At 51.3% G+C, this 21,230-nt stretch overlaps 8 protein-coding genes across 8 annotated transcripts; 3 read left to right on the top strand and 5 right to left on the bottom strand.

Annotated features, from left to right (window-relative positions):
* Positions 1-442: 442 nt before the first annotated feature.
* On the top strand, positions 443-5,178 carry Aud_006081 (putative ABC bile acid transporter; the record flags this gene model as incomplete). Its single annotated transcript, XM_043290988.1, has 3 exons — positions 443-760; positions 830-3,355; positions 3,430-5,178. The coding sequence occupies 3 exons, from the start codon at positions 443-445 to the stop codon at positions 5,176-5,178; spliced, it is 4,593 nt and encodes a 1,530-aa protein (XP_043146923.1).
* Positions 5,179-5,401: 223 nt separating this feature from the next.
* Positions 5,402-6,371, top strand: Aud_006080 (putative cyclin; the record flags this gene model as incomplete). The annotated part of the gene is made up of 2 exons (XM_043290987.1): positions 5,402-5,662; positions 5,730-6,371. The coding sequence occupies 2 exons, from the start codon at positions 5,402-5,404 to the stop codon at positions 6,369-6,371; spliced, it is 903 nt and encodes a 300-aa protein (XP_043146922.1).
* A 728-nt stretch (positions 6,372-7,099) lies between these two features.
* On the top strand, positions 7,100-8,220 carry Aud_006079 (ATG3/ATG10 family protein; the record flags this gene model as incomplete). Its single annotated transcript, XM_043290986.1, has 2 exons — positions 7,100-7,623; positions 7,683-8,220. The coding sequence occupies 2 exons, from the start codon at positions 7,100-7,102 to the stop codon at positions 8,218-8,220; spliced, it is 1,062 nt and encodes a 353-aa protein (XP_043146921.1).
* Positions 8,221-8,663: 443 nt separating this feature from the next.
* On the bottom strand, positions 8,664-9,574 carry Aud_006078 (putative cell wall protein; the record flags this gene model as incomplete). The annotated part of the gene is made up of 2 exons (XM_043290985.1): positions 8,664-9,416; positions 9,479-9,574. 2 exons carry the CDS (start codon positions 9,572-9,574, stop codon positions 8,664-8,666), a joined length of 849 nt encoding a protein of 282 aa, XP_043146920.1.
* Positions 9,575-10,361: 787 nt separating this feature from the next.
* On the bottom strand, positions 10,362-11,675 carry Aud_006077 (uncharacterized protein; the record flags this gene model as incomplete). Its single annotated transcript, XM_043290984.1, has 1 exon — positions 10,362-11,675. The coding sequence occupies one exon, from the start codon at positions 11,673-11,675 to the stop codon at positions 10,362-10,364; it is 1,314 nt and encodes a 437-aa protein (XP_043146919.1).
* A 1,650-nt stretch (positions 11,676-13,325) lies between these two features.
* On the bottom strand, positions 13,326-14,096 carry Aud_006076 (uncharacterized protein; the record flags this gene model as incomplete). The annotated part of the gene is made up of 1 exon (XM_043290983.1): positions 13,326-14,096. One exon carries the CDS (start codon positions 14,094-14,096, stop codon positions 13,326-13,328), a length of 771 nt encoding a protein of 256 aa, XP_043146918.1.
* An 860-nt stretch (positions 14,097-14,956) lies between these two features.
* Positions 14,957-16,371, bottom strand: Aud_006075 (dolichyl-phosphate beta-glucosyltransferase; the record flags this gene model as incomplete). Its single annotated transcript, XM_043290982.1, has 3 exons — positions 14,957-15,301; positions 15,362-16,177; positions 16,255-16,371. 3 exons carry the CDS (start codon positions 16,369-16,371, stop codon positions 14,957-14,959), a joined length of 1,278 nt encoding a protein of 425 aa, XP_043146917.1.
* Positions 16,372-17,558: 1,187 nt separating this feature from the next.
* On the bottom strand, positions 17,559-20,111 carry Aud_006074 (uncharacterized protein; the record flags this gene model as incomplete). The annotated part of the gene is made up of 3 exons (XM_043290981.1): positions 17,559-17,711; positions 17,769-19,878; positions 19,963-20,111. The coding sequence occupies 3 exons, from the start codon at positions 20,109-20,111 to the stop codon at positions 17,559-17,561; spliced, it is 2,412 nt and encodes an 803-aa protein (XP_043146916.1).
* Between the last annotated feature and the right edge of the window lie 1,119 nt (positions 20,112-21,230).

Raw genomic sequence — 21,230 nt, 5'->3', positions numbered from 1 at the left:
TCAATCGATAAGTCCATACGAGGCCGCATTCCTGTGCGTGGCGCTGTAAGGTTCCACGCGCAACTGGGTCAAGCTTCGTGTGAAGACTGACCCTGTTGACCAGATAGCGCGCTATCTCGATTGCGAGTTGCGGCAGCTATTCGATGTGGATAGCAGTGGCATATCTACTCAGGATGTCAAATCCCGAACCAGGATTCCTTGGGTTCTTCCCTTGTTGCTTCCCTGGATCTCGTCAATCATGACGGTACGATGCATATGCAGCCCAGATGGGCGATCTGCATTCTTAACATGTCATACCCTCATCTAACGGTTAATCCTCCGTTCATTGCCCTATTCGACATGTTTAATAAAGGTATCTGCACGTAAGAGCAACGGCCGCGTTCGTTCCTCACAATCGAAGCTGAGTTTCACGTCAATGAGTGGCTAAGCGAAGGCTGCCGTCATGCAAACCCTGGCAGCTTTCTGTCTGATAGCTGACATCAGCAGCACCACTTTGGTTGTTCTCCTGACAGTCCCTGCCATTCAAACCTTACTTGAATCTGCTGTGAGGCGCTTTCATGGGTTGAACCGGTATCTTTGCGAATACTACGTCGATCAAGATGGAGAAGCGGATAGAGCGTCAATTGCCGCGTCTAGAAAGAAGTTTGAGAGGGTGTTCATTATGATCGCTGTCATCATTGGGGGTATAACAGCTTCAACGCGGGCAATTGTGCCTGGAGCAATGTTTTCCTTCAACATCTGGGCACAGATCGTTCACTGGGTGAGTAACTGCTGTCTATGTCCACGTATGCATATGTCGGGCATGGGTTCTAATGATCATCGTTGCTAGCTTCTTCAACTCATTCAATCGACGGCCCTTGCAATAGAGAATTCGCCCACGGCTCGGTACTCTCTAGGATGGAAGCAAGCGCTCAGTGCTTCGGTCGCCATCACTAGCCTTGCATGGGAGCTGTTCGCAAGATACAAGATTGGCCTTTTGGATGATCTCCACTCTTACACAATGGGTGTGGAAATTGGTGCAGCAATACTGATTGTCATCATAGGTCTCTCGCTGCCTCGGCGTCCTGATGTCTACCGACATGGAACCTTGGTCGACAGAGAGCTTACTACGTCCTTTCTAGGCCGCATGACGTTCAGTTGGACTGACCTCCTAATTCGACAGGTTTCTCGCAAAAGTGGCGGTAACATTGACCATCTGCCGGAGTTGGGGTTTGACACTCGAGCAGAGAACCTTCAGGAATCTTTCGCGCAATCACATGCTAAGGCTTCATGCCATGGAAAAGGCAGGACTCCCTTATGGAAAACCCTTGTGTTCTCGAATCGCCGGCATCTATTGTACCAGCTTGCTCTTTCAGTCCCGGCGAGCTTCCTTGCGTTCGGACCCCATCTTTCCCTTCTTCAGATTCTTCGGGTTCTCGAGAAACGCTCTGGGACGGAAGACGGTACTGCTGATCTTTGGTTCTGGGTGTTGGCATTAGGGATATGCACAAGTCTATCGGCATGGCTTGAGGTTTGGATCGGCTGGATTGCATCTAATAAACTTGCTATCCGAGTGTACGAGCAGCTCTCCGCTGTTATGTTCAACAACGCCTTGCACTCGATAGCATCGAGTCAAGACGATCTAAAGGGCAACGGGAAAGAAGACTGTGCTCAAGGTACACAAGTTGCTGTGAATCTTGTCGCTGTGGATGTGCCACGAATCGCTGGAATTGCAACTTTCCTCTACAGCTTCGTTTTAGCGCCGATGAAACTCGGAGTCGCCTGCGGACTCCTGCAGCACGTCCTTGGCTGGAAGAGCCTCTTGGCGGGAATGACTACTTTAGCCCTCCTCATGCTTCTGAATCATGCCTGTATGGCAAGATATACTCGGGCAGGGAAGGATCTGATGGCCTGTCGTGACCACAAAATCATCGCTTTGACGGAGGCTCTTCGTGGTATACGACAGATTAAGTTCTCTGCGGCCGAGGATAGGTGGGAAGAACAGCTGAACCAACTCAGGGATGCAGAATTGCTTGCCCAGGCGACCAGCTTTCGGTGGAATGTGATATGTTTTTCCCTTTGGGTACTGGCCCCAATCCTTCTGTCTGCAGCATCTCTCTCCGTTTATGCTATTAGCCATGGAGAACTTACGGCATCTGTTGCCTTCACCGCAATTTCCGCTCTTACCTCGATCGAGACTGCTTTGTCCACCCTTCCAGAGTTAATCACAAATGCAACGGATGCCATGATCAGCATAAAGCGCATTGGCAACTTTCTGGACACCCCTGAGAGAAACTCTTCTATAGTACCATCGCCCAGCATCCGCTTCGATAACGCCACAGTCGCCTGGCCAGATAGCGCTCAAATCAGCGACGTTCCCTCAGAAACATACTTTCTGCTGCGAAACTTGACTGTACACTTTCCTGAACATGGATTGAGCCTTGTGTGTGGCCGAACAGGCGCTGGCAAAAGCTTGTTGCTCGCTGCGATACTCGGCGAATGCAAGATTCTGGACGGCACGGTCAAAAGGCCGTCAGCCATATCTTCTAGAAGCATGTACAAGCTTCCCCGTACCGGGCAGGATTGGATAATAGACTCTGCCACGGCTTATGTTGCTCAGAGTCCGTGGATAGAAGCAGCTACGTTCCGCCAGAACATCTTGTTCGGGATGCCGTTCAATGAGGAAAGATATAGGAAAGTCCTCTTCGCATGTGCTTTGGTCCGAGATCTGCAAATCCTGGAAGACGGTGACCTTACTGAGGTCGGACCGAATGGAGTGAATTTGAGCGGCGGGCAGAAAGCACGTATCTCTCTAGCCCGTGCTCTCTACAGCCGCGCAGGCATCATAATCATGGACGACATCTTCAGCGCGGTTGATGTTCACACCGCGCAACATCTGTATCAGCATGCTCTGACTGGCGAACTCGCAACTCGCCGGACTAGGATCCTCGTCACGCATCATGTTCGACTCTGTCTACCGCAGGTGGACTACGTGGCTTATTTAGACAACGGGAATCTCATATTCGCTGGATCTTTGGCTCAGATGCGAAACAGCAGCGTACTTGGGGAGCTTTTTGGCGAACAATTCGATGTGGATAACACGGCAGCTGGGTATGAGAATCCTGAAGCATCGAGGTTCCAGGACAGTTCACCTTGCTCCAACGAAAGATGTCGAGGCTACCCCGCAGATCATGGGTTAGCGGAGCATCCACGTGTTTCTAAACACTCTAGAAAGTTTGTGGAAGAGGAAGTGCTTGAGAAAGGGGCCATTCCTTTGAGCGTCTTTCGTGCATACATCCAGAAATGCGGCGGATGGCGGGCATGGGTCGTGCTGGCTCTCTGCTTTGCCACATATACTGGCCTGGTGCTCGGAAAAGTGAGCTTCCCCTGATGCTATATTTATCGATAGTTTCAAGTACTTTCTGGAAACGTCAATTGACCTTTCAATAGGGTCGGTGGCTGGGCTTATGGAGTGAGCAAAAAAGCTCACTGTTAGCCTCGTCTGGTGTATCGCCTGAGCTACGGTTCTACCTAGGAGTATACATCGCCCTGTCGGCCATCGTTTGGATAGTAGGCTCATTGAGGTCCTACCTTGCACTCACCGCATCGCTTCAGGCTTCGCGACGTCTTTTCAGCCAAGTATTGCACGCCATCCTCCGAGCACCACTTCGTTGGCTGGACACCGTGCCGCTAGGCCGTATCTTGAACCGATTTACGGCAGACTTCAACATGATTGACTCGCGTCTAGGGTTCGATACAACACTTCTGTTAGGTGAGGGCATGCAAGCACTAGGCGCGGTCATTGCTGGAATATTAGTCAGTCCTATCATCATCATCTTCTCTGGAATTGTAGCGTGGGTGTGCGGCTGGTACGCTCGCCAATATCTGGCCACCGCACGACAATTGAAGCGTCTCGAAAGTATAAGCCGAAGTCCTATCTATGAGCTGCTTGCTTCTTCAATTAGCGGGCTCTGGACGATCCGTTCCTATCAAAGGGTTGATTCATTCGTCGATAGAATGCATGGGCTGATCGATCGACATGCTCGTGTCTACTGGAATCTTTGCCTCTTGAATCATTGGCTTAATCTCCGTATCAACATCAGCGGCGCTCTGTTTACGACTGCAGCGGCAATGACATTGACTCTCCTGCAAGACCTGAAAGCGTCATCAGCCGGTTTCGGGATCAGTTTTATCATTCAGCTGAGCGCAGCGCTTGCCATGGCGGTCAGAATGTATGTCATGTTCGACTTGGACATGAATTGCGTGGAGAGAGTGTTGGAGTACTCTGACATCAAGACAGAACGATACGATGGCCAAGATGCCCCGGCTGCATGGCCGTCCAAAGGCCGTTTGCAAGTCGAAAATCTATCAGTGGGCTACGCACCCAATGACCCATTGGTTCTCCGTGGGATAAGCTTTGATGTCGAGCCCAACGAACGAATAGGTATAGTAGGTCGTACCGGTGCAGGCAAGTCGTCACTGGCTCTGGCTCTTTTCCGGTTTCTCGAAGCTCGGGAAGGGCGCATTCTCATCGATGGCGTCGACATTAGCCAGATCAAGCTTGGTCATCTGCGTCGTCGGATGGGTATCATCCCGCAAGATCCGACATTGTTCGCCGGCACGATCCGGTCGAACCTCGATCCTTTCCAAGAACATGACGACAGCGATTTGCTTGCTGTCTTAGATCACGTACAATGGTTAGCACAAGACGGTAGCAGGCCCTCGGCGGGGAAGGAAACAGCGGCTAAAGGGCCCAGCTGCCAGTCATCATCTTCGGATTTGCTGCAAGAAAAGACGCATCTTTCTCCCCTCGACGCCCGTGTCGCAGGGGGAGGGTCGAACCTTTCGCAGGGCCAGCGGCAACTGCTCTGCCTGGCGCGTGCCATGCTTTCCGCACCCAAGATCCTTGTGCTGGATGAAGCCACATCGGCGGTAGACACTGCTACTGACAAGGTGATCCAGAAGTCTATCCGGTCCGATTTTGGGCAGGGGTCAACAACGATGCTAGTGATTGCGCACCGTATTAGTACCGTCGCTGACTTTGATCGGATTCTGGTGCTCGACGCAGGTAAAGTGGTAGAATTCGCTTCTCCGCGCGTTCTCATGCAGCTGAAGGACGGGATATTCCGGCGAATGGTGGAAGAGGATGGAGAGAGCGAATATCTCAGAGGGGTGATATTCGGCAACGTCTCATTGTAATGTACACTTACATAATTATATACACTGTAACAGTCTCCTATTCGATATAGAACCATTGATCTTAAATAATGTGTAGGGGGAATGGGACCATTGATTGTTTGGGTAGAAATGGCTGTAACCTCTGGGAGCTCCATTGCCATTGAATCTTCTCCGCACCGAGTCCTCGCCTGTTTTCGCTTCTACCATCATCTCCATCAACCACCACCACAAAGAGAGGCACAACATGGCACCTCCAGCTGTAGCCGCGTTGCAGCATCTCTCAAACGCACTCGCAACTCCCGAGCAATTGTCTAGCTCCTCGTCGTCCATTGATGGCGTCACTCCCGACCTAGAGACGTCCCTCCGATTTGCGGGCGCGCAGCTTACCCAAGCTGCTGGCATCCTACTGCGCCTGTCGCAGGATATCATTGCGCAGGCCATCGTGACTTTCACCCGTTTCTGGATCGGCCCTGAAGGGGGAAGCATGCGTATTTATTCGGTGAAGGTTTGTTCTCTGACATTCGCGTCGACAATTGCTGTGTCCTAGTACCTAACCAAATGCGCTCTCCCAGGACGTCTCCGCCGCTGCTCTGTACTTGACCGCGAAGCTTTCGTTCCAGCCGACCTCACCTCGATCCGTCCTCAACGTCTACAACTTCCTCTTGTCCAAAGAAGCGTCTCCACTGTGGTTCGTCAATCCCAGAGGAGTAACAGATAAGCCAGCCCCGGAAACGTACGTTCTCTCCGAAGGAGGCTACCAAACGCAGCGCGCCGTCCTCCTCCGAATCGAATCGGTCATCCTTCGCACGCTGGGCTTCAACACGCATGTCGCCCTACCACATACAATCGCCCTGACGTACCTGCAGACCCTCGGCGTTTCTTCACCGGCTGTAGCCCGGAGGGTTTTCGAGCACTTGAATGGATCTCTCTTGTCGCCGCAACTACTCTACGTCACGCACCAGCCGAATGCGCTTGCCGTCGCAGCTATATACCTCTCTGCTCGAGAGAAGGGTGTGAAGCTGGTGGATGGGGAGTGGTGGGAGGTCTTTGACGTCGATCGGGAGGAGCTGGGGTTCCTGGTTGTGGCTATGGGGAGCTTGGAAGGATTTGCGAGGGCGGAGTTCGACAAATGGAAGACACGGACAGTGCCAATGAACGTGGAGGAATTGGAGGCTGAGATTGAACGACGCAGGATGATGGAGGAGGGCGAGTGAGGTAGTGGAATTACAGCTCTGACAGTGTCAGGGTTCATTCATCTCGATCAATCAGAGGATACCAGCCGCCCTGAGTGTCACAGTACGCTCTGTGTTCCGAAACTTCAGGCAGACAAGCTGTTTGCTGTTTCATCCGGACCTTGCTTGGGCTTGCGGTCGCTAAATGCTGGGATATCTCATGGACGACCTCTTGACAGTATCGATGACACAAACCCATGGCGTCACTCGTGGTATTGTGTACCTTGAGAGGATCTCTTATTGAGAGCGCGGACGACTTTGGCTCGCTCTTCTGCCCTGGCGAGATACGGGACTGAATCCATACAAGCATGTATATGGCTAGACGTCTACCTCAAGAGACATGATTTCGTCATCGTCAGTGTCATGTCAGTCAGGTGAAGCTGATCATTCGACCGGCCTCCTTAAATATAGCTATAGACAGAACAATTACTACTGAGATCAGCTCTTGTCTTTCCCGTGATTTCTGTTAAGGTGGTGGTTGTGACGCTGCCTAAGCCACATGATGTAGCCCCGCGTGAGGAACATGGAGGCAGTTCTGCTCTCCGCCACTTCTGTTGATCATCATCCAATCTTCAACAGCTCAACACAACTTGACTACAGCTCACGTTATCCATTCCAACCCTCAGGAAGATAATTTTCAAGGATCCCAAACAGATATCAGCACGCAGTAGCACGCAGTAGCACGCAGCAGCACGCAGTCAAAGTCAACGATGAACATCCTCCATTCCACCTTGTCAACCTGGCGGGACCGTTTGGCCCCCGTCTCCCGCACCTCCACCTTCCGCACCACCGGCCAAATCACCCCAGAGGAGTTTGTCCTGGCGGGCGACTACCTCGTCTACAAGTTCCCGACGTGGGCCTGGGCCGACGCCTCCTCCCCCGCCAAGCGAGTCTCGTACCTGCCCGCAGGGAAACAGTTCCTGGTCACCCGCGGGGTCCCCTGCCATCGACGCCTGAACGAGAACTTCGCTGGCGATGCAGGCCACGAGGACGAGATCGTCCGGGACATGTTGTCCGGTGCAGACGCGGACGACGGCGACGGGTGGCTGCGTACAGGCGGGGGCCGCGATCTGGCCGAGAAGCAGGCGGAGCGGATAAAGGATGTGCGGACGGTGGATGAATCGGGGAATATGGGCGAGCGGGAAGACGACGAAGAGGAGATCCCGGATATGGAGGACGACGATGATGACGAGGAGGCGATCATCCGAGAGCCGGCGGGCAAGTCAACGACGCAGTACGTTCTCTTATTCCATCTATGTAAGCTGTGTTTTCACTGACATGTTTGCTGAAAAGGCCGATCCGCACTTATAACCTCTACATCACATACTCGAACTTCTACCGCACCCCGCGCCTCTACCTGTCTGGCTACCTTTCGCCCTCCGAACCCCTCCCCCCACATCTCATGATGGAGGACATCGTCGGCGACTACAAGGACAAAACCGTGACGCTGGAGGACTTCCCATGGTTCGACGGCGGCGTCAAAATGGCCTCCGTTCACCCTTGCCGCCACGCCTCCGTCATGAAGACCCTCCTCGACCGCGCCGACGCAGCCCTCAAGATCCGCCGCGATAAGCTCAAGCAGGCGCATTCGGCGGCTGAGGCCAACAGGATCAACTCCGAGCGTGGGCTGGAGGGCTTGGTGGATGAAACGCGGGGCCTGTCGCTGAATGAGCAGCAGGGGCATGCGTCTGGTGGAGATGAGTGGGAGGTGCTTCAGCATGACGAGGAAGACCAGGTTGCTATCCGGGTTGATCAGTACCTGGTTGTGTTTTTGAAGTTTATCGCTAGTGTGACGCCCGGGATTGAACATGACTTTACCATGGGTGTATGATTAGCTTTGGGGGGATATGTTGTGCTTTTTCTGGTGGTTGTTTGGCGTTAGCGAGGAGTCATTTCTGCTTCCGATTCTATGAAGATATGACTGGAATGAGACGAGACAGTTCACTATCTCAAATTCTAATAGTACTTTATTTTCTCTCCTTGGGATCACCCCCGGCAGCATATACGCAAAGACGATATTGGATTGAGACACACTTGAATTATACTATACTCTACTCCCCGTCAGGAACGTATAGAAATAAAATATCTAATACAACCGATGCACTCGTGGCAATGCCGACAGATGGAACCGGTCGATAGGAAGAAATTTGAACAGGAACAGAAAGGAAAGGAAAGGTCGGAGTAGAGTATAAGAGACACGCGGTGTCCCTGAGGAAGCCATTATACATTAGTCAGGTTGCGGCCCGGACGCCCCCGTGCACTTGTTCTGATGGTTCAACTGCAGGTGCAGGAATGATCAGCGGGGTGTGCTGGTGCTGGGGCAGGAGGGGCAACGACAGGAGCTTCAGGGACAGGGGCGGGAGGCGCCGGAGAAGGAGGAGCTGGGGCAGGAGTTTCAGGAGTCTGCGCAGGAGGCGCCGAAGGAGGAGCGGGGGCAGGGGGAGCGGCGACAGGAGGAGCGGGGGCAGGGGGAGTAGAAGTAGGAGGAGCAGGAGCAGGAGGATGAGGCGGAGGGGTCGAAGTAGGCGTCTCTACAGGAGGCATAGGCGGACTAGGCTGAGGAACGTGCGAAGTCTCGGGCCGCTCGGAGTGAGTCTCCTCATAATCATGGTGAAAGAAATTCCCAAAGGAAGCGCTGGGGCCGCCGGGGATACCAAATGTGGCGAAGTCGCCTGCGTCGGTGTTGGTGCTGACGCCCGAGTGCGAGCCATTCTCATCGTTGCCCGCATCGCGGTCCTCCTCGTTGGTTGAGGAGAAGGAATCGCCTTTGTTAAAGGTTGGTCCATCGGGGATGCCAGCGTTCATGAAAGATGCGGCGCCCGTGTTGCTGCTAGAGCTCGAGCTCGGGCTGGAGGGCGAATCATTATCATCCTCATTCTTATCGCAGTCCTCATCGCGTTTCTGATGGTTGCTGGAGGAGAAGAAATCGCCTTTGTTGAAGGTTGGTCCGTCTGGGATGCCAGCATTTATCAAGGATGCAGCATCGGTGTTACTGTGAGTTGACTGCCTTTTGGCCAGGCTTTCGACCTATTTCTTTCTTAGCATGAGGAGGCAGCTGGAAGAGGGAAACAATGTGTGTCATGTCTTACATCAGCGATAGGAGCCGAGAGTACAGCAATAGGGCCAACCGCGAGCAGGAGGCACAGCAGCGCCGAGAGCTTTTTGACGTTGTGTCTCTTTGTCATATCGATGGAAAGAATGTAATGATAAAGTTCCGAAAAAGAAAAAAGAATGTCGTTCTGATAGATAAACGAATGACTGCTCTCAGCGAGCGGAAAAGTCAAAGAATGGATGATAGATAGACCACAACGGCATGGGACAGGAGGTCTTTTATATCTGCGTTCATCTTCTGTGCAAATGAGTCCTGTACCTTCGCGAGGCAGTTTCACATCCTTCGTAACCAGCCACCGAGATCCGAGCTCTTGACATGTAAGGCATTAAAATGAAGACTATTCTTAGTCCGATAATTAGCTAGGAGCATAGGATGAGGGGTATATCAGCGTATCCTCCGGACTCGCACTGCACATGCAGATGCAACGAATATACATCGAAGGGCAAAGGGATGAGACAAGAAGAAATCGTGGCTTCATACGCCCATTCGAGGTTGATGCCATGCAAGGGCGGCTGAGTTATTGATACGCCAATGACGAGTCAAACGCCAGTGCTCGGAACTTCTTTAAGCAGCACTGCCTGATAAGGTTTGTTACACATCGCGAAAGTCAGATTGTCGACTCAAACTTGAAGAGATGAGAATAAGACGCTATCTCAATATCGTCGTTCTAGTATGCCACAACGGGAAGAGAAGTATGGGCCATCAATGACTCGGATATATATATCACATTGCATATGACCTCCTTAAAAATCGCTCATAATGTGCGTCGAACAACAGGTGTATCATCGTAAAATAAACAGAAAGGGGGTCAAATTGTAGAACGACTCGTGAGAAAATATGCAAGTGGAAATGTGCACGCCTCAAGCTTTTTCAAAGTCCGAGGCCCCGAACGCAGTGCCGAAATTGGTCGTGTTTTTGAATTTCAATTCAGGAACGGACTCAGTAGGGTCTGCATCTGCTACCTTCTCATCGTCCGGCTCGGGGTCAGAGGAGCGGCCGATGGCTCGTCTGGCCTGATCGAGGAGTTTCAGATCCAGCTCCTGTAGGAACTCGCTGTCATGCTCCTCTTCATTCAGTAGGGATAACGGCCCCTTGAGAGCGGGATCATCAGGTACGTCCGGAAAGTAGGAGTCGGAATTTTCTGCAGGCTGTCCAACCATCGTCGCCCTAGGGGCGAAGGGCTCTTCTTCCTTGCCCTGGACTCTGGTTATCACGTCACCGTTAACCGAGGTCTGCTCTGTGTCCGCATCGGCATCAATGAGCACCATGGGAGTGTGCCCAGCATCCTTAACTAGATTCACGTCGGGTGGCCCAAGCTCGGACAGTTTCAGCTTCAGGCTGTTCTTACGTTCCGAAGACGTTTTCGAACGATCGGACGACCCTGGGGATACGTCCATTGGCAAAGGGGACGGTGGTGTTATCACGCGGGCGACTACATCGGGGGGTAGCGCTGAAGATTTGAGGGTAATGCCATCTAGCTTGCTGTCAAGCTTCTCGATTGGGACGGGTATACTCATACACGCGGAGAGTTCGGCTGCACGAGCCTTGGGGGATAGCGCCGCATCTAAGGACGGCGCAGTGAGTGGCAGATGCGCTCCTTGCTCCGTGATCGACGCGAGGTGGTTCTGACCATCGATCTTTTCCACATCGTAAAAAACCCTTGTGGGCCGACTCGTAGGGCTGGGCCCCTCCCACACCTGAGCACTCATATAACCGTGGCTGCGGTGGCGCTCAATAGATAAATTAGGGGATACCGGACCACCGAAGGGGTTCAAAGAGAACCCAGCAAGTGTGCCAGGAGCCGAATAGTCATCGTTCGGGGTACCTTTGCTCTTCAACAAGGCTTCTAGTTCTGAGATTCTTAGTTTCAGTAGCTCCCTCTCCTTCTCCCACAATTGCCGCTCCTCTGCGAAAAGTGCCCGCTCATTCTCGAAGCTCGCCCTTTGGCGGTGGAGAAGCGTTCGGGCCTGCTCCAGATAATTGGCGCTCAAAGCCGAGTAAGAGAACTGATCGCTTTCTGCTTTGCCAAGCACCCGCCCGTGATCGAACTTGGAGGCGGGGTTACTGGTCGAGACCGACTGTGCACGGCGGATGGGGGTTGCTGTTGGCGAAAAGCGAACCTCCTTGTAGAGGCTCCCATGCCCATTGGGAACCTTTGCAGTCGTTGGTTTCATGGTGGCGGTAGCCAGACCGTTTCACGTGAAACAATTGCAGGGCCGTCTTCCAGTTAAAAAAGCCTCTCCTGTCCAAAGGGATGAAGAGGTGGAGATAAAGAGAAAGAAGTAAGGGAACTTTAAAGACAATAAAAATAATACAGGGGAGACTAAGCACTCGAATCTCCACGAAAATTTGCCAATAATCAGCGGGTTGTCAATGATGCGTGAGGATTATCAACTTGGTGTTCTCTGGGAAATGGAAACAGCATCGCCAGGGCAGATCTCCACCGCATGAAAATTAAAGGGAAAATCCAGATGCAGGAGACCACCTCAAGGTACAGACAAGAGGGGGCAAGGGGTTCGCTAGTCACAGCGTCGTCCTGTACGACGTAGAGTGGTTAATTTTCGACCGACAACTAGCGTATGAAGCGGTGCCTGAAAGCGTGGACAAAATATGTAAGAACTCCTCAGGCACAGCGTGGCCCCATAGAAGGAGCAGCAATAGCGTTGTCAACTGCTCCGTAGTGTGGAGGTCGAATGTTGAATTGTTTGTAGCCAGCCAAACGTCGGGGGACAAGTGGACTAGGGTAATCTTTCACCGCAGCGATAGTAGTTCAGCGCATCATGTTACCAGAAGAGGAGCTGCTGATAAACGACCGCAGACTGAAGCATTTATATCAGTTTTCAGAAAGCGGGTCGACGATGGATGTCCCACATTTATGCGGGGGAATCGTGTGAGACGTACCAGACTAGCACCTCAGTCTCCTACCGACCTTTATGAGAGTGTAACCTCAGTGCTCTTTCAACGAACTGAGGCTGTCGAATTCGGGCGCCAGCACGGAGATGATTGTCGACGAAGGATAGAGAAAGTAGGATAAATCGATGGTTATATCTCCAAATGGATGCCAATCGCGGAGGTATGCATCAGATCTTGGGGAATCTACAAAACCGGAGGTGGTAGGGGAAAGTAGGCGATCACGAGAGACGTGATGACGTTATGCCATACAAAACCCGTCCAACTGACGATCGATTCTCCTCAATCAGGTGTCATTTGTGAATTCTTGTGTCTGTGTAAACATTCTAATTGAGAATAATTTGTTATTCTTGAATGATCATCCGAACTCTATTGTAGTCAGAGTCAGAATGGTACTTGGAGTTGGGGTTGGGTCGGCCGATCATGCCATGAGCTCAAGCAGTATGTTTGGCATGCGGATTTGGCCCTTAAGACCATCATATAATCTTGCTTCCTTTGATATTAGTATTAGTATAGCACTGATATAAGTACAGGGAGCGGATATCTATCCAATCGGTTTATAGTCTATGTGAGGTGAGTACGCCCAGTCAAAAAAAACTCCTCCGTGCCAAACCCTTCAATGTGAAAGCAAACCATCCAGATGAGAAACATGAAACATTCCACGAAAAGCAAACCAGCGCCATGCATTTCCTATCCGAGCCTCCTGCGCCAGAATAATCCCGTTAGCTCCAAGTGATTGACCCACGCCAGGCCGAGATCGGACAAGACTCAATGTCGGCTATGCAGCGCATAACATCGGGACGTCATCCTGCAGCAGTCCCCAACCGTTCATAGACTCTAAAACGAACGATGGCATATGATGCAAGATCTGACACTCCAAATGAATAAGAATAAAAGAAGATTTTCAAGTTCCGTCAAAGAGAAGGCCGACCTTGCGACGACCGACTTCCCCTCCTCAACAACCTCTGCGCCTCATCCATAACATGCCGATGAATCGACGGCAACGGAAAGAAATGCAGATCCTTCCTCATCGCCCCAAACACTGTCGCCAGATAAAGGACCCCACGAGCCGATAGCTCGCGCCCACCCACAGAAGCAGACGGATAGTAGAACCTCGGATCCAGATAAAAGAAGACACCAGACCACTGCGGCAGCATCTCCATGAGCAACCGTCCAGCGCGCTCGTAGTCCTTCAACATGCGCTTCGGCACCCCCGTCTGCGAATGCACAAAGAAGCAGATCTCGAAGCCGACGCTACGAATGCGGCTGCGCGCCGTCGCGCTGAGGGTATCCAGGAACGCGCCGAGACGGCTCAAATCAAACGAGTTCAGGAAGAACAGGGTGTGGCGCGAGTAGAGGAAGTCCTCTGCTTCGTCGTGGATCTGGCGGTTGACAGATAGCAGATTGCGCGCCGTGCCGTCCTGCCCTACCCAGCTGGGACACATGGAGAGGGCGCGGAACCGTCCGCGTGAGGTGAAGCTGTTGCCACGATCGTTGACTACGATCAGCGGACGGTCCGTGTATTCATTAGGGACCGCCAGGGCATATTCGTAGATCTTCAGACGGAGCTCCGGAGGTAGTCGAAAGAAAGCCGACCGCTTGGGAGGTGTATTTCGAGGACTCCATGCCCCGATTTGTGCGGATTTCGATGTAGAAGCGATGACCTCCAGCATATCAAAGTCCATCGACACTGTAGCTTGATATCATAGAACGAATGACAAGAGTAAGAGGTACAAGGAACTCTTTATCTTTAGGAATATCCCAGTGTGGGAAAAGCTCCCAGTGACATCAGACAGTTCACAGAATAGATAAATCAAAATGATATCAGAATTCAACACCTCATCCAGTCGTCTCTACAAGGGTATAAAGATAATGATATGCAGAAGAGAGAAAAACGCTGAGAAATTTTGCAGAGACCCAATCGCCTGGAATATATGAATCAGAGTATTCCAAGCTGATATGCACCGATGGACTGACAATTGAGTCAGTATTCGGTAAGCAAGTAAAGAAAAAGAGAGAGCAGAAAAAAGAGCATCATACCACTGTCCAGTATCCAATCAGTCCAACATCCGCTGTCGTCGTGCCTCCACCACAGGCTGGGCTATCAAGGATCAGCCTAACATTCTATACCTTGAGTCGGGCCGACCGACGTCTGGAAGAAAAATCCTGCCGAAAACTTTGACTCTCTCTGCCATTTTCGATCAAATCGGATGAAATGATGGAAATAATGGGGCCTGTCCGACGGTCAAGTAAAAAAAGAGAAAACTCAATTTGGTATGGGTCTTTGGTCAATGGGGTTCTTCCATTGCTCGGCTTCTCAAAATTGAGTGGCAAGAAACGAATGGAGACGGAGATGTTCGGGATCAGTCGCCGCCATTTTTTCCAGTGATTTAGAATAAAGTATAGAACCTTTATTGGGCTTGTTTCTTTTGACGTCGTCGTGGAATATACCTCTCTGGGCAGATCTTTATGAAGTAATCAGATGACAGGATGCAGCATTCATTGTATAGACCCAAATACAACACATAGAATCTCTTAGCCCCTGTCACGTCCGTTTGTAAACCCCCAATGTCCATGCAGCCCGGAGGACAGCCAGACCCCAAGCCATACCGATGCTATCGCGAACGACATTCAGCTTGCTCCCCTTGACCTCTCTCCAGCCCACGGGAACCTCTGCGACCGGGATATTCGAGAATTCAGCCAGCATGAGCATCTCGACGTCGAAAATCCATCCTTCCGAGTGCATATAGGGGATGATATAAGGCAGCGAGGCCCGCGAGAATAACTTGAACCCACACTGGGTATCTTTGATGGTCGCTGTTTTGGGAGGCGTCATAAGCCACAGTATTAAATGAAACGAATGCATCAGAAAATTGCGTAGTTTCGAACGCTGTGATCGGGAGTCCGACGTCAGCCTTGCTCAGCTCACGACGGGAGCTACAAATCATACCTTGACAACAGCCTCACTACCAACCATGTGCGCTCGCGAACCCACTGCTACTCCACGCCCGTCCGAGTCCTCAATGTGCCGACAAGCAGTAACCAGCTTACCCAGATCCTCAAACTTGCTCGCCCCATCGGCATCGGCGAACACCACGTACTGACCGCGGACGTGCCGCATACCATGCGTAACCGCCCCGCCCTTCCCCCGATTCTCGGCCAGAGTCACCACCCGGATCGTGCCGGGAGGAATATGGACCCCCTCATGGGGCGTCGGCGTCCAAGGACCAGCGTACCCCTTAGGATGTAACGAAAGCTGGTGGTCGCGGGCAAAAGCAAACGCGACCTCCTCCGTCTTATCCTTGGACCCGTCGGAGACAATGATAATCTCCCAGCCCTTCCCAGATGGAAGCTTGCCGTTAGGTGTGGCCGTTGTCGTGGCATGGCCGTTCGCATGGCCGTTCGCATGGCCGTTGGCCGGTTTCCGCTCTCGGACTGCATCTCCGGCCCTCTCGTTGGAGGTGGATGACGCCCCTAATGTCCCATACACCCTCTCCAGGTAGTTGACTGCCTCTTCTAGCATGCCAGCCAGACGGTCCTCCTCGTTGTATGCGGGGACCACCAATGACATGAATAGCTCCGCCTTCTCCATATGGGAATGGTCAAAGATCCGACCGGGACGTTTCTGCCGGTCCAGGGCGTCTTGCCAGCAGGGCAGTTGTTCGGGTTGGGTGATTGCTCCATCCTTGGAAAGGGTGCGGTATCGCTTCTCCTCTGGTAATGGCTTTCGCGGTTCGGGTGCGACTAGGTAAAGGACGACGTAGAACTTGCACGGGAATGTGTCAGTAATTCTCAAGACCAAATGTTGGCATAGGAGGAAAGAAAGCCGACAGGAGAGCATACAAGGATGAATGATCCCAGGAGGGTCGCGGATATGGCAACCAGGAGGACGGCAAGAGGCACGCTGGCTAGCAATTCTGTGCAATGGACACACGTCCCAATCCACGATTCCTCAGCCATAGTAGATATGACAAACGCGTTTGTAAATGAAGAAAAATGTTGCAATGATAATCACAGTAGCAGTAGACGAGCTCAGGCGCTCGAGATACAGGTCAAGACGATCCCTTGTTGGTCGGCCATGCGACACGGAGTCTGTCTGGTCAGTAGTACTTGCATTGAGAGTTGAAGTCGCTACAGACAATGGCCGTCATGCGCGGAATGCCATGAAAATTGGGGCGGAGGACCGGATAGCCAACTTGTCCTTTTGGTTTTGGGTTTAGTGAGTAGTAGATAGCTGGTTGCAAGTACCCGCCAAGTGTAATCGGATCCTTGGGATCCTTTTTTAGATAGGTGGTCCTTGACGGGCCGCAATGCTTCAACCCCACAACAGCCAACAGGCACTTACGTATACGGCCACGCACTATCTACTGGATACACGGAGATAACTAGGTAGATGTACACGTATGGCATGGACATCCTATCATTGGCGGACGTCATTTATGCGAACATGCTCAATTGCAAAAGGTTATTTTCTCATTTCATAGGCTCCAAGAATGGGCATGTGCGGCCCAATCACACACAAATCTGTGCAAGGGAAATACGGTGTGAAAACGTCCTGGGGAAAAGGGAGATCGTATCATCACCAGCGACAACTCAACGAAGCTGTCTTATCCAATAGATGTTCACATAAGAAGCGAGCGTAGGATCCAAAAGGAATCCAGTTGACTACAAGAAGTAACCCATCTGGGAATAGCACGTGATAAGTAAGAATGCAACTTCGACAAGGAGATACCTCTAGAAGTATCATTCCGGGGTAGAGTAGGAATATGGAAGAGTCTAAGATGAAGTCTCAGCGAAGATACCATCTTAGAAAATTGAATGTTCATGAATTGCATTTGCGAGGGAGGGGTATTGCAAGTGTTTGCTTCGCACAAGCGTGATCTGGCAGGTCCAGCGCAATGGTCACTTCCTAAGCGCTCCTGACGAGTTCGCCTTGCGCGGGCTGTCGTCGGGGATTGTGTGACAAGTCGTGTTGCCATTTTCCATTCAATTGCTCGTCCTTGATGTACAGCCATTGACGAGACGCCTTATTCCTAGGTTGGCATCGTCGCACTCTGGGCTTTGACAGCTTCTGATCGACAGCCCAGGATCTCGAGCGCAATTGGCGAAACTGTGTTATTACTTGGCGTAAGAGAGAAGCTGAACCCTCAAGTGTCAGGCATTTCCGAATCGCGGGTCCCCGGCTGCGGGGCTGCGACTTTGAAAGGATTGTTCTGCTCCGCAAGTTTCTCAAGTTGAAGCGCAAGGGGTGTCACCGAGAACTTTCGGGAGACGGGGTCGTATGTCATCCAACGTTTGAACTGTACCTTTGTTAGCATTTTTACACTTTTTTTTTTGCTGCGGTCCTTCAGACATACCGTCGCCAGCTTCACTCCCAGCCAAAGGCACCTGTACATCCTGGAGACGTTCAGAGAGGGTAGCTCAATGAAGCGCCCCTCATCCTCAATGAGGGAATCCTCAAAGAAATGAGGCGGGAAGTAGAGTTTACTCCAGAGCTGACCACGTATGAAAAAGTCCTCCGGCAATTGTTTCCCCTCTTCCACAGTAGGGAAAATGGGACCTTCGAAAATTCGAATATCTGCATCATCGCGAATCATGGTATTGAGAAAAGTGGCGATCTTTCTCCACGGAACGAAAGCTTCGACGTATTCTATGCTGCTCTTGCCGTTAAGTGCTAGACACCAGAGGAAGGCCAGCGAGATATGCACTGTGGGATAAATGTTCTTGTTTCCGATCTGGTCAAGAAGGACAGACAAGGTTTGGAATGTCAGGCACGACGCGTAAAGACTAAATGGCGAATACCCTCGACCATCTGCGGATGCCATTGATCCATCCTCGGTTAAATGGAGGTCACAAGCGGAAGTGGACGTTTTTGCAGACGTCGGTTGGGTCTCCAAAGCAGATCTCCCTTGATGGATTCCTCCCGGGTGGAACTTGGCGGGTAAGGCGGCGTCCGGGTGATTGTATTCGAATATGGCTGCGAAATTACACGACGACATGTAGACGCCCTGCATCTTAAAGGCGGCCCCCATTCGGCCAACATGAGTATCCAAGTGTGCCAAAAACTCCTCTGCTGATCTGTAGAACTGAGGCGCCGGGTTGCGATAGAAGAGATAGCCATGAGCCAAAACAAAAGCCGCAATGAGCGGATAGTGATGATGTGCTTTTGGCGCATTCAGAAGCGGATTAAACAATGATGGTATGCTTTCCCTCGTGCTTGGAAAAGAGTGCACGCTGACTAAAGACTTTGTATAGTAGAACAGCTGCTGGACTACATCCGGGCGAGCTAGGACGGCAAGGTGATGTTGTATCCTGCCAACATCAGGATTCCTATCCGCCGCCTTGTTGTACCAGTATCTGGCGACGCCAGCCCAGATCTCGCGGTCCCGCAGGTCCAACTCTTCTACTGCCATTCTGTATCGTGCTAAGTCGCCCAGGCATTCGATCCAGGTCTCTTCAAATGCGCGGACACTTTCTAATAGCAAAGTCATCATCGAGTAAGCCATGTAAATGAAAGTCAGCATATGCTCCAGGGAGTCAGGGAGCCGATGGCGTAGTAGCTCTAGGAAGGAATGGATCCCGTAACGCCACATACGAGCCGGCATGGCATATTTCTCTGCCAGTCTTTTGAGCATAGGACTTGCAGACGGATGTTGTGATGCTAGAAAGAAGTCGTGATGCTCGTTCAGCAGCGTTCGATGTAATGCAATCAGGGCCTGCCATTGGAGTGGGGACAGCGCAGTCTTTGACTCAGACTGTTGCTTGTCGATTTCAATGCACTTTTTCTCCACCATGACTAGCCCGGCGTAGATTCCGCGTACTTCATTGATCAATTGCTCTTCTGTTATAGGATGAGTTTCTGGCTGTAGGAAGATCCCATGTGATGCTGTACCTCCGGCTACCGCAGAGTCACCTCCAGCGGATTTCTGATCAAAGCTCAATCCTTCCACGGGTCCTGCCGGGTGCCCCTTGGGCCGCGCAGCGAGTTTCTCTTGCCTGACACTCGGCTGAAGGGTCGACACACTTCCATGCTGAACGGGGCTTGCACGCATCTGTTGCGCATTGGATTGCGACACCTCTTGTCGCCACTTCCCGGTAAGGTCGTCAGCGGAGCTTGCTGAAAATCTAGGCAGTCGCGTATCGCTCTTCGACGGACTACTTCTGCGATTTCCAATTTCGCCTCCTATCCGACTGCCGGGGTTGCCTAGCATCTGGGAAGAACGTCGTTGTCGGGTCTTTAGATTCTGCTGGCGACCTTTAATGGAATGAGGTGACTCAGCCTCCATACTCCCTCCTGAAGCGAAGCCTTGGTTGCTCAGATCTTCCGAGTCCGAGATTTCTGGCATAGCCCCCGCTGAATAAGGCCTCTTTACAGAGATCGAGGGGCTAACGGAGTGTCGAGCCGGATGAGTGATCGGATATGCCACAGGAGACCCATTGTCGGCAGGCAAGCGACCAATTGATTTCCTAAATAACTCAGTCAGTAGATGAGAGGCAAACGGACAAATACTTTGGAAGAGGCATAATGGAGTCGCCGACGGAAATACTTACTTGGGAAAGTCGCCGGTCTTATTTGCGAGCTTCGGAGAATCAATCGATTGGGCACCGAATTGGTCCGCCACGCGGTCCTTTCTACTGATGTGGACGTTGGGATGATCTGGAACAATGCCCGAATGCTGGTACATAAATCCGTTGCTCATTATTCTCAAAGGATTTTAGAGTCGATCTGGAGCATGTCATCTGATTGAATTCTCCCATCTGTATCAGCTGATATGATCCACATCCCAGCTTAGAAGAGAGGTAACGGATGAGACGGAGATTGGCAAGAGGGGCACGAATCTGTGGTGTCCAGCTGTTGAGTGAGTACTAGGCAGAAGGAGCACAGACACACCAAGGGAACACAGGAAAATGACGGAAACACAGGCACAGCTTTGAATCTTCACTCTCAGTACACAACAAAGATGAAATACAAAATGGAATATGAAAACAAACAAAACGGTATTGGTCAAAAGGATCAGCTGCACTCACGACGCCAGGTGAAAAAAGTCCAGTGAAGGATAGTGATGACGACACTTACTTGAGGAAGCTCTTGAAGCAAACACCAGCTTATTTATAGCGTTTGATCAAGACAAGGTTGAGCGCGACGGACAATGACGATTCTAGATACCAGGTAGGTGGGCAAAGGCAACCTAAACTAACAGGCTTCCATCCAATTTGGCGAAAGCGAGCCACACAAGTAGGTAGGTACCTTACTGTGCCTTACTTCCTGCTCCTGCCTACCTTAACTCCGGATCTTAAGGTAGAAACACCGAGGCTAGCCTGGTAACTAGGCCATTATGTTTCCAAAGCTGGTTTGTGGAGAGATGAAGGCAACGCAAGTTGAGGATTTAAGTTGTCGGATGACCGAGGAGAGGGCGATGATGAATGGATGGGATGCTGTTAATAATACCATGAAACTAACCGCAGGAAATAAGCGGGATGAATTGATTTCACAACAAAAAGGTCGCTTTGGCCTTGATGAGAATGTCTACCTAGTTAATGATACAGAGGAGACAAAATTCAATAATCAAGCCCCGATATTGGCGGATAATTGGCAGAGTTATTGTTACTTTTTCATGATCTTAAAGATCGACCTGGTTGCCTGACCATTGTGAACCTTAAAATGGTCTACATTATCACCGCAGTTGAGCATCCCTTGTCCATTTCTTGATCTACTTGAATAATTAATCAGTCAATTCTACAAAAATGTTGAACCAAAGTTGCTAATATTCTCCTTTTTTCCCAATGTCCAAGGACAAATCAATATTATTGACATACCT

Source organism: Aspergillus udagawae (genome assembly GCF_001078395.1).
Source record: "Aspergillus udagawae IFM 46973 DNA, scaffold_4, whole genome shotgun sequence".
Taxonomy (NCBI): Eukaryota; Fungi; Ascomycota; class Eurotiomycetes; order Eurotiales; family Aspergillaceae; genus Aspergillus; species Aspergillus udagawae.
This window is presented reverse-complemented; position numbering and strand designations above follow the sequence as displayed.